The sequence below is a fragment of the Mauremys mutica genome, chromosome 22, assembly GCF_020497125.1.
Source record: "Mauremys mutica isolate MM-2020 ecotype Southern chromosome 22, ASM2049712v1, whole genome shotgun sequence".
Taxonomy (NCBI): Eukaryota; Metazoa; Chordata; order Testudines; family Geoemydidae; genus Mauremys; species Mauremys mutica.
The window spans coordinates 4,345,620-4,360,476 of record NC_059093.1 but is presented as its reverse complement, the minus strand read 5'-3'; the positions used below and the strand labels follow the sequence as shown (position 1 = coordinate 4,360,476).

The following is a 14,857-nucleotide window of genomic DNA, read 5'->3' as shown; positions in this document are numbered from 1 at the left end:
CTTAAAGTTTGTCTGGGACTTTCAATGGATTTGGGTCAGTATGACAGAGGCAGCATTCGCCTCACGGAGCATCAATGTCTCTAAACCTACCTGAGTGAGCCAGTAAGTGCATTCGGAGCCGCAAGCTATCCAAGAATCGTTTCCCACACAACTCACATCCATAAGTCTTCATACCACTGTGCAGCTTCCTAAGGAAAAACAGAGACGGATTAGTCCTCTTGCTTGTTTGGGGGGGTGGGGGGGAGGGAAAAAGTTTTTATTTAAAATGTTAACACTGAGACCTTTTGAATATTTCATGAAATCTACACATTATCCATGAATTTTCTCATTAGCTCGGCAGGAACACAAATCACAGACATACTTGTTTCATATAAAGCTAGACAGCCGTAGGGACACGAGTAAAAATGGGACTTCTGCTGGCCAGCAGCAATGAGGAGGCTCACCCAGAATATTCAAAGATCGAGGCCTACTCAGCTACAGAGGCTGCTAAAAGGGAAGTCATTTCTTGGGTGTCCTTTGAGCAAAGGGAAAAGGAGAGCTGCTTTAACTGGGGAGCACGTGGGAAGCCTGCTTGAATCTTCTCCCCAAAGCTTGATTTGGTGAAGTCCAGAAAGTTTCAGTTCTTGCATTTTAGGAAGAAGGATCCTGTAGAATCCTTGCCCTAACTCAGGGGTCGCCAACACGGTGACCGCAGGCACTATGGTGCCTGCAGGGGCACCTAAATGCACCCGTGTCCTGGCTGGCGGTCGAGCATCCACCGAAATGCCACCAAAATTCAGCAGCATTTCGGCGGCGACGCCTCTCGATGACGCCGCTTGATGACGTTGTTTGTCACTGGCCAGCAGCAGCATCGTGAGGTGTCGCCGCCGAAATGCCGCCAAAATTCAGCGGCATTTTGGCGGATGCTCGACGGCCACCATGGTCCTTTGTCTGGCACCCAGCAGACGAAAAGGTTGGGGACCACTGCCCTAACTGGTTTGTTTACAAAGCACCTATCCTACCTGCCTTTGTCCAGAAACAGAAACTCTACAAGCAAACCCCAGTGACACCCTGAAGTAATTAAAGCTTAATGAGAAAGATTACTCTTGTGAAATTTCTAGAGAGACTTCAAGTCCCTTTGGTAATAAAGGGATCAGAACTCTTACTAAGATTGCCAACTTTCTAATCGCACAAAGCCGAACACCCTTGCCTCATCCCCTACCCCGCCCCTTCCCCAAGGCCCTGTTCCTTCTCCGAGACTCCGCTCACTTCATCCCTCCTCCCCCTGTCACTCACTCTCCCCCACCCTCATTCACTTGCTCATTTTTACCAGGCTGGGGCAGGGGTTGGGGTGTAGGAGAGAGTGAGTGGGACCAGAAATGAGGGGTTCAGGGCGTATGGGGGGGGCTTCCGGGCTGGGGCAGGAGATTTGGGTATGGGGGAAGGGGTCCAGCTTGGGGTGCGGGCTCTTGGGTGGGGCAGGGGATGACAGGCTTGGGGTGCAGAAGTGGGCTCAGAGTTGAGGCAGGGGGTTAGGGCACAGGGTATGTGTGCGAGGAGCAGGCTCCGTACTGCACTTACTTTAGGGAGCTCCCTGGAAGTAGCAACATGTCCCTCAGCTCCTAGGCATAGGGGCGGCCAGGCAGCTTTGTGGCGTGCGCGCTGCCCTTACCCACAGGCACCTCCCCCACAGTTCCCATTGGCCGTGGTTCCTGGCCAATGGGAGCTGCGGAGCCAGGCTCAGGGAAGGGCTGGGGCAGTTCACGGAGGTCCTGTGGCCGCCCTTATGCCTAGGGCCTGCAGGAACATGTCGCCGCTTCCCAGGAGCGGCGTGGAGCCAAGTGGGGAGCCTGCCAACCCCACGCCAACTGGACTTTTAATGCCAGAGTCCCTTTTCGACTGAGTGTTCTGGCTGAAAACTGGACACCTGGCAACCCTGAAGAGATTAAGAGCTAGAGATGCGCCCATCCCTACAAATACTTCATGAAGACCATCAATGCTATCCTTTCCATTGAAGGGGAAAACGTTACGATACGTACATCGATTATGTGTGTTCATGCATCTCACACCAACTGGAACAAGGCAGCAACAGACTAGCACTAGCCGAAGCAGCAGAGCTCAGAAGCAGATTAGAACAGTGGCCACTCTGGAAAGCAAACAGCAGGAACTCCATTGCCCTAATTCTGCTCCCTACGGCAGCAGCGGAGTCCATGTTGGAGGGCAAGAGATAGGCTGCAAGGTCCCTGCTGAGAAGTGCCACCCAGATGTTGCTGGATGTTTGGAGTGCTGATGAAACGTAATCACAGCTCACTCTTCCGGCTAAATACTGCACACTAAGGACACTCCACAAATCTCCAGGCTAAGTACCAAAGGGAAAGAGGAGGATAGAAAGAGAGAGAAAAAACCACCCACACCTCTCTCACTAATGCTTCTTCCAAGAGCAGTACAGATGGGACAGAATCCTTGAGGATTGCAATGGGAGAGTTTTACTACGACTGATCCTGAGATGAGCATCCTTAACTCCTATTATCTCAGTAGGAGCAAAGAGAGGGTGCTACGTCTCTTGCAAGCTCACCCCCACAAAGAGGACAAAGCTATGTCTGTTCCCAGAATGAAGCAGCAGATGAACGATGCAGAGTTTCTATTTAGTATTTTTACCATTCAAATTTGCTTAAATGTAGTCAACAGGTTTAATGACAAGTGGCACTAAGCAAGGCTCTCCTTCACTCCTTGCTCAGAATCTGAATAGAAAGGTGGGCATTACAGGGGAAAAAATAGGGAATATTTAGGGCACTAAAATCCTTACATATATTTCACTTAATTGGATTCCCCCTGTTGAGCCCAGATTGGAGAGTCTGGGGAGATGGGTAGTGCATTAAGGCAGTGAAGAAAGCACGATCCAGCTCAGAACCCAAACCATTCCTTGCTGGAAGAATCTTCATTCTTCTTCATAAAGCAACAACCCCATTCAAGAGCAATTCAATACGTCCCAGTGCACTCTACTAGATTAAGTAATATTTACAGGGCCGCCCAGAGGATTCAGGGGGCCTGGGGCAAAACAATTTTGGGGGCCTCTTCCATGAAAAAAAGTTGCAATATTATAGACTACTATATTCTTGTGGGGGCCCCTGTGTGGCCCGGGGCAAATTACCCCACTTGTCCCCCCCCACCTCTGGGTGGCCCTGAATATTTAGCGGACACTGCTTGTGAAGATCTGGACAGCAGCGTTGCCCAAGCCAGAAAAAAATTAAGTAATTATTAAAATGCAAGTGATGTGTCAAAGGCACATGCTCCCTGGCAGCACACGAATGCGCTAAACTCAGAAGTCTATGGACAAGCATGACCCTGACAAGAGACTATAGTATCCTAGCAAACAGGAGCCTTCTTTCCACTCCTCATCTCATGCTGCTATAGCCACAGAATTCTTTCAAGCAGTTTTCTGTTATTCACTCACCCTCACCCCCAATCCATCTTTTCCTCCACCCTCTTGTAAGGCCAATTATTGCTCAAATCAGAAGTCTCACGCACATTGACATTGAAGGCAAAGTTCCAAAGTTAACTCACGATCATCTACTGTTGAGCCAACTAAACTCAGAAACATTAAACAGAAAACATGGTAAGTGAACTCTCTTTTCTATGACTACTTCACAGTGTCAGAGGTTGATAAATGTATTGCTTAGAAGCAGCCGGTGCTTTGTAGTTGACACAAGCATTGAAAAGCTACCAAGCCAAGTTTGCTACATTTTCCTAACAGAGATGCACACTCATTTATTATGATCTTTTGCATACAGACGGAAGTAGAAGAGTCTAACAACAAAAACACATGCAGGTTTCAAAATAAGACCCTATAAAAAGTTTTTTGCTGATGTTTTCATCAGATGATACAGTCAAATGACCTACTCCACCTTCTAATCACATCCACTATTTATCATCACTTTGTTACAAGACAAACATGTTTTATTGCATTGGTGCCAAATATAAACTACAAACTGTAGATAATATTTAGTCCTGCCACGAGTGCAAGGGACTGGACTAGATGATCTCTCGAGGTTCCTTCCAGTCCTTTGATTCTATGAAACAGTTCTGTGCAGACAGGGGCAGCTCTAGACATTTCGCCGCCCCAAGCAGGGCGGCATGCCGCGGGAGGCGCTCTGCCGGTCGCCGGTCCCGCGACTCCGGTGGACCTCTTGCAGGCGTGCCTGCGGAGGGTCCACTGGTCCCGCGGCTCCACCTGACCCTCCGCAGGCACACCTGCAGGAGGTCCACCGGAGCCGCCTGCTGCCCTCCCGGTGACCGGCAGAGCGCCCCCTGCGGCATGCTGCCCCATGCACGCGCTTGGCGTGCTGGGGTCTGGAGCTGCCCCTATGTGCAGAACTGGGCAGGGTATACGTATCCCTGAAAGCAGGGATCCATTGACACTTTTGTTGGCCATCCAGCATCAGAAGACCCTCAAACTCAATGGCTGGGCCCTAGTACCAAGCCACAAATTATGGACAATTAGGAGTCCGGTGGCACCTTAAAGATTAACAGATTTATTTGGGCATAAGCTTTTGTGGGTAAAAAAACCACTTCTTCAGCTTATGCCCAAATAAATCTGTTAGTCTTTAAGGTGCCACCAGACTCCTCACTGTTTTTGTGGATACAGACTAACACGGCTACCCGCTGATACTTCATTATGGACAACTGTTATCTTCACTGAGGATGAAGTTCAACTTTCCTCCAGTCATCCTTTGGCTAAATCCTCCAGCACACTTTAAACTAAAAGTAAGCTGCAGTTAATTTTGTGCTGGTGAAAGAGTAACTGATTGCCATTTCTAGAGACTAGAATCCCATGTCTACCAACAGAACGGACATGCCAGAGGCACCTGCCATGCAAGCTACCCTCTCCAATGTGCAGCTTAACCTGGGCAGACTGGAAGATGATATTGTAAGTTCAGTGACCCAATTCAGCCCTCAGCCTTTATGTTAAAAACTGCCAGGGACTGGAAAGAAAGCCATCAACTCATTAGGTTAAATGTTATAGGAATGGCTTTTTGGTTTTTGCCATATTCACCAATCTGAATTCAGAAGCCCTAATGGAGGAAGGTTCCATACCCTATTACCAGTTTCCTTGGCAACTGGCAACCATTAAAACAGCTTGTGCCATTAAAATTAAGTTGAACAGCAAGTAAAAATAAAGCTGTGACCAGTTAGCCTCTCTTGATTCTGACGAGAGGCTGATAATGGAGCAAACCCATTATAATTATCTTTGTGCTGGGGACAATGTAATGTGTAAAAATATGGCTTTGTTGAGATGTATTAATTCTGGATCAAATCATGTTTCGTTTTGCTAGTATTTGAGCCTGGATACTAAAGGACTCTTTAGAGAAGTTCTCTTTAGAACAGGATCAACAGGAAAATAAACTAATTAACCATTTACTTTTGAGTGAAAATATTTAAAATAGTTCCCCTTTAAGGAATTTAGCACCCTGTATCAGTACATTTTTTTTGTCCCAAACTATCTTGAGAATAAACACAAACTCTTCAAACTTCTCAACATTAAAAACACACTAAAATCATGTGCATTGGCTGCATTTGAAGATCTTTATTTTAGAATGAATAGTCATTTTTTTGAGAAGCTATTCTAGTTGACAGGTTTTTTGAACTAGGCTCACAAATGTTCTTCTCCATAGAAGTCTATGAAGAACGGCCCTTTTCTAGTGTGTCTCTTTAAAAATCATCTTGAGTCATCACTCAGTCAAGCAGCACTCCAATGTTATAACATCCATTTGAACCCCATGGTCCTTACTGCCGTTCACGTAAACCCACCACCTCCATTATTATTATTTTTAAGAGGCACAATGGTTAACTCATCTTGGAGTCAATGGCGAAACTCCCATTGATTTCAGTCCCAACAAGGCTTGCTGCTGCCTCTCCTAACAGAGCTCTGGACTAGGATATGGAGAGTTGGGTTCAATTCCCAGTTCTGCCATAGGATTGTTGGGTGACAGAGAAAATCACTTCCTCTGTACCTCAGTTTCCTTATCTGTAAAATGGGGATAATGGTACTGATCTCCTTTGTACATGCTTTGAGATCTACAGGTGAAAAGCACTATGTAAGAGCTAGGTATTATACCATAGTGGATACACAAGTCACTAACACAGAAGCTAGGGCATCTTTACTGCAGAAGGAAGGGGAATATTTGTCAAGTTGCCAACAATCCGCTTATCTTAAAAAAAAAAACAAAAAAAAAACACCTTTGTTTTTTGGCCAACAAAAACTTTTCCTTTCTGATTTCTAGACTGGAATGTCAAGATAAATGGAGCCAAACACATGGTGCCTTGACAGAAAACAAAAAGTATTAACCTGACCAGAGATACCAAGATTTAAGCCAGGCCCATTGGGAGCAAGGCTGCTTGAGCCAACATGTGGGACAAGGTGGTGCGTGTGTATGGGGAATGAGGGTATATCGGGAGAGAGAACAGCAGTGGATACACGTCACGAGCATCTGGAGCCTGCAAGCCAGCCATACCCCCTTCCTACCCAGTAAAAGATGTGAAACGAACCATCAGGTTTTTCTTTTTGGTACAAATTCATATTACACAGAGCTATTTGACAAGATGTTAATGCTCTGCTGGTATTGCCACATATTATGCTTGCTAGCAATAGAGCTTATTGCTCCATGATTAGTCAATATTAATAAACATTTCCAAAAGCGTTTACAGCACAATTTACTTGTTTAATACAGCACTTGATGCTCTCCATAAAGTAAATATATCAGTAAAAGGCAAGAAATTTCAATCAGATTTAAAATAATAAAGCACAAACAATAACTAGACAAGTTAAAGAGAGGAAATACAGGTGTTCATTGGATAACTTCTTTTAACCCTTTCACTGCCACAGAACCAGGTGCATGGCTTAGATCGATTTGTGTTGATGCATTGTAAGGATGTGGTGAATAAAGCATGCCAGGAGGGCATTTTTACTACACTGAACAGTACCCTACCCTCAAGTGATAAATGATGTGTTTGATCGCAATTTCTGTACAGGGACCAGAACACGGTGTTCCTGAGGTTTTTAAGACAGTTTGGACAACACCAAACGAAAAATACTTGAATGCGAGGGATCCCGGGATTGCCAGAAAAGCAGATGCTTGCAGCCACGTTGCCTTGTGCTGGCGCCCTGTCAAAGCTCCAGCTAACATGGACGGGCCAAGTGAAGATCTCTCAGTAAACATCAAGGTGATGCAGGGAGTGTGCTGGGGGAAGAGGGCCCCCTCCTCTTAGAGTCAGCACTGAACCAATGCCACAGCACGGTACTGGGGGACACTTGCGCTGGAGGGGACGTCTTTTTCATGAGACACAGTAATTAACTCCTGACCACTTGTTATACGTATAAAGGCCCCTCTTAAGTCAGGATGTTACCCCAAGCTGGCTTCCAACCAGAATATTGGGGCTACCACCTTCTACTTACTTTAAGGCCCACCGAGTTTCCATTAGCGGCAGTCTTCTTCACTTCCTGCCTTAGCCAACCGCTGCTGCCTTCCCCCTTTTAGGGGGCTGCACTTCACCCACTATGGACATGTCCCTTTCACAAAGAGCCAGATCCTCCAAGATGCTGCATACCCTCGCTCCCAGTGCAATCAGTGGGAAATGAAAGAGCTCAGGGCTTTACCTGAGAGGACCCCACTGACCGGACTGGAGCTAAGTTTACACTATCTTGGGATCTACCCCAGAATCTATCACGTTCTTTGGGTGGAATGGTGCTATATCAAGTTACACTTTGAGAAACGGGGGGGGGGGGAGGGGGCTAAAAGAAAAACAAAAAACGTTGTTTCCTGCATTACACAATCGTATTAAAAAACACACCGGTTCCATTGTATGTACACAGTCTGCAAGTCGGGCTGGATGTTAGTCAGGCTCTAGAGCAGAGCAATTTGTTCTGGTTCTTGTAATGGTAAGGACAGACAATAGCATTTGAAGCTAACCACAATCCCAGTAAAGTGCTTGCAGATAAGACTTTTCCCTCCCCTCCTCCCCGATCCTCCCCCACCAGAAAAAGTGTTAGAACGGGATGTCAGAAACGACAAAAGAACACATTAATCTTACGAGTGCAACAGCTCACACAGAAATCTACATGGCAATCAAACTTCAGCTTTGATATTTCCGGCCGTTACGTAACCTGCTCATTGTTTTAAAATGCTCGAGTTCTCGCTAAGTAATTTATTTGAAATATCTTTATCGACAAATTTCACCTGAACACAAAAGTTTTCTCATTTGGTGTCTACTTATAGGACGATCTTATCGTGCACAATCTCATACAGTCTCTTTCAACAAGGTCTTAAAAGCGCTTTATCTTCTAGGTTCCTGGTAGCAAAATATGATTGAAATGTTCTATTTATGCTCACTGGATTAAGGAGATGTTGCAAAACTGCACAAAAACCTGGCAGATGTAAGCAAGGTATTACAGCCGCTCAGGCTGTTAAGATCTGAGAGAGGAGATCAATACATGTTTCTGCACTTTTACTGAAGTTGTACCTTTAAAATGGAGGGGGGAGTGTGTTAAGAACATTAAAATAGATCTCTCCTCACCAATATTGTCCAAATTCGGGTACAAAAAGATAGACTGAACTTTATGATGACAGCTTGATGCTGAAATTAAATTCCAACTATTCTGTTTGTCCTGAGATGTCCTTATAAGCAAATTAAGCTAAACAAAAGGATATTCAGGGATTAAAAGGAACAGCAATCTGGAAAGGTCTCTCTTTCCATACCATCATGCCAGGCTTTTCGATATAGTATCACTAGTCAATACTTGCACAGTAAAGTAACTTTGCATGCTGTAACATTAAATGAGCACGTCTCCAAGTATACAATTTTCTGCTGCAACTGCTGGAGAAACAAAGGCCTCATGATAAATTCCTGCTAAAATCCTAGAGTTAGGACACTATAATGGCTCAAAATCCAGCTCTTTTGATTTGGAAGAGATTGTGCTACAATGCAAGAGTATGCGTCAGCCTTGGAATGCGTCCAGAGGTATGGCAAGTGGTGGTGTACAATTAAATTTCCTCTTGGAAATGGGGTTTGCTGCAAAGGAGTGAAGAACAGAGGGACATGGATAAGGATTCCACACCCCCCCGCCCCGCAACTCCTTTACATGATCTACTCCAGGATTAAAGCTTCCATTTCCCTCCCTCTTTACCAGCAGGAAGAGGGAGCTAAAGATCTGACCTCAATTCTGTCATATGGATGCAATACCTACAAAAGGGTTAAATTGGTTGAAAGAGGCTTTAAGAAGTAGTTGGAAAAGATATCATGTGCTCAGGGTATGGTCAGCCAATGAGAGTTTGGCCTGGTGACATAATAGTTCTAACCTGGCTTTTCATTGGTGGGGCATGCTGCACCTTCCCTGGTCTCCTGCTAGAGAATTCTGGGGATGACGTTTCTATGAAAGCTTAAAGAAGCTTCTTTCTTCCAGTTCTTTGTAAATGTTTGTTTTCCTGCCTCACCACTGGATTCAATTATTAGTGCTTGAAATATTATAGCCCTCAGAGTTCATCCAAGTCCCAGAGGAACTACATTTCTGAGAACCTCTAAGACAAGAGAACGTCATGGCCTTTCCAGTCTTCCAACATTCCCCACCCTCTGTCTGTGGCCTGCTGGGGACAATCTCTTCTTCTGTGTCCAGGGGTAACCGTTTTATTAGTTCAATACCTTCCAAAGCCGTCTAATGCATTTCAAACTGTGTCAGTGCCACGGTCTGGGTTTTTAACTCCCAACAGCAGGACGCCCTGCTGAAGATTAGTAGACCAAAAATATTGTGCTACTCCGGCCAATACAATCCATTTACAGGGGCTGCAATGTAGCTTTTCCTTTAGCACAGAGAGAAGGGGAAATTTACCAATTCTGTCCCAAATACAAGTGGGTCACTTGCTGACCACGACGACAATTGCATACACCCCACCAACAGAGCATCTATGTAACCTCAGTCACACTAAACACTATGTATCAGGCTGCTTGGGGGGGAGGATCAGGCCAAGTAAATAAAGTGAAGTTGTTGGGAAGATCTCACCATCAGAAGGCACCTGCCCTTGTGGGAGAGCATTCCAAAGAGGTTTTTTTTTTTTTTTTAAATGTGGTTTTCCCTTTAATTATGGTTTATTAAAAATGCACATTCAAATATCAAACCACCTTGGAGCTAAAGTTTTCAGGTCATCAGATATTACTGAAGAATGTTTAGGCTTTGGAAATAAACTGTCTATTTGCTATTCCAACCTTCCTCAAAGTAAGGAAATGAAAAATCAACACATGACCTTGTTTGTGGAGAGGTAGCACAGAGCTGTGATTATGCAATTCTCTTTGTTGGAAGGCCTAAAAGCCAGGAAGCGTACACTACCTTGAGGAGTAGCTATAGATCATTCAACGCAAACTTGCTGAAGGAAGAGCCCTTCCCTAAGTAAGAACCACAAAGACAGGTTTGCCAACAAGTTCCCTATACTTAAAAAAAAAATGCAGCAATATTCCTTTCCAAACAGGCATTGGAAAGAACAAACAAACAAAAGCTGGAATGGAAGTAGGCCCCTTACAAGCTGTAAGTAATTAAAAAGGCCTGTAAATGCCCTGCAAAAAGCACTTCAAAGAGACAGTAATTCCAGCAATGGCTAGTCAAGAGCGTGTGGTGTAAAAATTATGAGTTTTCCCAACAGGGTGCTTTGTGTGAAAAGGACAGGATTGGTGGCAAGCGATTCTGCACCACTCAGGAGATTTTTATGTTCACTTGCGTACAATAGGCATGTGCAGGCATTTATCAATATGTACTTTATCCACGTGTACACAGGAACAGTGTGTGGAAAGGGGAAATAAACTACCAAAGGCTTTCCTCATTACGGGCTTTGTTCCAACTCTGTGGCAGTGAATTCACCGTACCTAGGCTCCAGACTAATCCACAAGCTAGCCCATAGAGTCAGGACTAGTTACACACTGACTACTGCGGTAGCTAGGAGGGAGATTTCCAAAAGCTCCTGGGATTTAGGAAGCACAAATCTTACTGCAAACTTACATAAGTGACACAAAACACATGATGAACTACCATGCACATTTTTGCATTAGTTATTTCATACAATCTGTTTGCATTACGGCCTTACTGATTTTTTATTTTCCTAAAGTTCCTACAGGGTCGTTTTTTATTACTCAGCCTTAACTCTGTTATTTCCCAGTCACACAATAGCTAATCCTTTATCCTTCCAATAATTTATCTCTCTCTCCCTCTAAGAGGGGAGATGGGATGTGTGTACAGTCCTAATATGTAAAAATCATAAATAGCAAGCAGCTCAAGTCTGCCATAAACAAACTCCTATTCTGTTCAGTTTACAGACCCACTCTAACTCCGCCTGCTTAAAAAAGTACATAAAAATGTCTTTTACTATTTTTAAATTTAATGAGTTTTCATTCCCTATCTCCACTTAACTCCCCTTCTTTAAACGGGGAAGACAACCGCCTGCCTCCTAACAGAAGCGATAAACTAAACCTGGGGTAAGCTTTCCAAACTGATTGCAACTTTGTGGGAAGCCCTCTCCACTTCCCACCCCGAACCTGCCTCCCCGCTACCATTCCAAACAAGATGTATGGATTTTGGACATTTGATTACTTTTAAGTATATATTTTTCCCTCAAATAGACTGAATACAATGGTTAGGAAATTTGACAGAAAGCTATTCTGAGCCATTTATTGCCTTAATACGCACCTTTGTCCAACAGGCAGTTTTGACAAGAGCGATAAATTCCAAATTTATGTCAACAGAGCATATGTTGAACACCTCATTTCTGAGCTAAAGCGGCGTGCTGCCCCATAAATCACAGTTCTGTTTGAAATGAAAGTAGATTACAGGCCTGTGTTATTGAGCAGTTAGAGCTATAGTCATATAAATCAGAACTTTTAACTCTAGGCGATCCGTTGTGCAATTAACTAAAGGGTACTTTGTCATTTCAAGTCTTGTGCACAGACTTGGCAGGGCGCACAGCTACTCGGGAAAGGCAAAAAAGTTATTGGCTACTAATAGCTTTAACACTGCAGAGTTTTGCTAAATACCAGTTGAACCAGTTAATTCTATGAATCACCATGCTAACAGAAAACCCAAACATTTGCTACACAAATTTGATGTTGCGGATACTCAACCATGCAAGCACTTTGCTCTAAAAAAGCCTCAGTGTCTCTCTCTCTCACACACACGATAGAAGTATAAACTATCATTTTTCTTTGAGTATAGAACCCCTGGTGCATGTCTCATTTTATGTTCTATACAGTGCCAAGAAACATTATTTGAGCTCAAATAATAAATAAGGATAACTAGACATTCACAACAAGGTTAACCACTCACTTCCACTATTGGAGAACAGAAAAAAAAAAAGGTGCATTGTAGGATCCCTCACTACAGCATCTCTCATCAAATGGAGGTATTTAGGGGCTAATGGAGAAGTATCTTCTCTGTTATTTAGATATCAGTTGATGTAGCAATGGCGTCCGGTATTCTGAAAAGAAGAGTTTTATTGTGTTCAGCACTAGCTTTTTTCCACCATGCCAACTGCCAATGCAGTCACATCACCAGCCAGGTAAGTAGTAGAAATGATTTTCCTACCTGCCTGCTTCATAGTGTTAGTGAAACACATGTTTCAACACTGCCAGCATCCAATGGGTACCAGCCAAAAACTTTGAAGGGCAATGCCAAGACTAGCTGGCCAAACCTGACCTCTGAAGAATGATCCTGTTTAAGTTTTTGCCTTCCATTTTCCCCCCGTCTCAAGATTCAATGTTGGTCTAGTAGAGTTGCATTACTCTAGTTGGCTTTCTCTGTGATAGAGGACAAACTTGCACAGAAACTCAGTGTAACTAAACAATCCCAACATGCACCACACAGGAATGCTACTTCCTACAGCCATAAAAGAGGATTTCCAGATGCACCAAAAAATTGGTGCACTCCAAAAATTACGACAGAAGGGGAGATTTTCAAATTCCCAGCCCCCAATGAAAGTCAATGGAAGTTGGGCACCAATCTGCCTTTAAGAGTTACTCAACACCCAGCAGATTTAATTTGTGATGCAAGCCAAAGAAGCACCCAGTACCATATATTCATTTGTTTCTCTCCTAAGAAGCCACCAACCCTGGAATCCAGCATTTGACTTTGGTCAAAACCAAAGTAAGCTGAGTCAAGACAACTTTTTCCAGGGACAACTACATCCGGGGTAGTTCCATGAATGGGGAGAAGTAAAAAGCACTGGGGAAGGGTGGTGAGAGACATGTTTGGCATAAACCAAAAGAAACCTGACATGATAATTCACGTGCCTTGTCACTTTCATGAACATCTCCTTGCTCATCCCCGAGATTTCCTTTCTGGGCAATTGCAATTGACAGCAGCAGGTCTTTATCGCTCTTTCCTCATTGCATGTGAACAATGAAGTGATTTCCATTAATTTATAGACCATGGTTTTCCTTTATAGGCTGGACCCATCAGTAGAGATCTTACTGTTTAGAATGCTGGAAAACTCATTTCTCACTGAATAAATTACTCATCCAGAGCCAGACGAGTGACTTTTACTAAAACAAAAAATATATAGTTAAGGAACAGCAAAAAGCACCCCTAGAATGGCTGATATCCAGATCAATCATTCCTGACATTGCACACTCAACCAGGCCAAAGGGAAAGGATAGAATTGGCCAGAACGCCACACCCAAGTGCTGCATTTTCTGAGAAAAGGGCACAAACATTAATCCCGATCATTCAAGTGTCAAATTTCTTGTGCAGTGCCTTCCACATACACCACCTCAATAGACACCACTCTGGTTCTCTTCACTCAGAGAGCAGAGACTGCCCTTTGACAGAAAAGAACTTCATTTGCCTTCGATAAGGGACAACTGAATTCATACACGAAATTGTCACTTTGCAAGCCTTTAGGCCCTTCACACATGAGCTGCAAATATTTGGAAGTGTCACTGGTTAAGAAATTGTCAGGTTTAGTCATAATTTAGTAGCCCCCTGAACATTCAAGTTATAATACTTTACAGAAAGCATATACTTCTTTGCTGGCATGGGCAGACAGAGATGGAATGCAGAAGACACCGGAAGAAACAATTTTTTTCCACCTTCTCCAAAAGTCACCTAATTGAAATTAAATACAGTAAACTGCAGCTTGTTAGTGGATGTATCCATGCTCAAAATTAATGACTAATATGAGGCCCATTCAGGTAAGCATGGGAATTTGTGGGTGTTTTATGACTCAAACCATGGAGGAGATGGCTTCTCACGGAAGTTCTACATTTCCTTAGCAGGCACTGATTACTTAATGATAAAAAAAATTGACCAGTATTGAGTGAAACCTAAAATCGTTCCACTAAAGGAAATAAGGAGACATCAGTAAATTACAGACTTCCACAGAAACCAGGACGCCTTGCGGAAGCATAGATCTTTAGAAGGTTTTTTCCACCTTATAGGTGGGTGTGCCTCACTGGACTACAGGTACTTTCCCTTAGCAGCCAAGGGATCACAGAGAGACTTTAGGTTCTAAATTTAAACTGGCCACAGGCTTGAAAGAGAACTGCAGAGCTCAATTTGTTTAGCTTATTAAAAAGAAGATTGAGAGGTGACTTGATTTTAATCTCTTCATGGGGAGAAAATACCAGGTACTAAAAGGCTCTTTAGCCTAGCACAGAAAGACAGAACAAGAAGCAATGGCTGGAAGCTAAAGCCAGAAAAATTCATATTAGAAATACAGCACTTTTTTGGGGTGGTTCTCCCCTCCGACAGCAAAGGTGATTAACCATTGGAACAAACAACCAAGGGGACTGGTGGATTCTCCATCTCTTGAATTCTTCAAAGCAAGACTGGATGCACCCTCCTGGAAGATAT

The 14,857-nt window shown here is 43.8% G+C and overlaps 1 protein-coding gene across 9 annotated transcripts in view; it reads right to left on the bottom strand.

Moving 5' to 3' along the window:
• The window catches only part of ZBTB16 (zinc finger and BTB domain containing 16), a 192,823-nt gene that overhangs the window by 90,865 nt on the left and 87,101 nt on the right, over nt 1-14,857 (bottom strand). For all 9 annotated transcript variants that reach the window (XM_044996979.1, XM_044996978.1, XM_044996982.1 and 6 more), the window contains one exon: nt 91-188. In XM_044996979.1, coding sequence (XP_044852914.1) covers nt 91-188 — 98 coding nt within the window. The remainder of the gene's footprint in view (nt 1-90; nt 189-14,857) is intronic.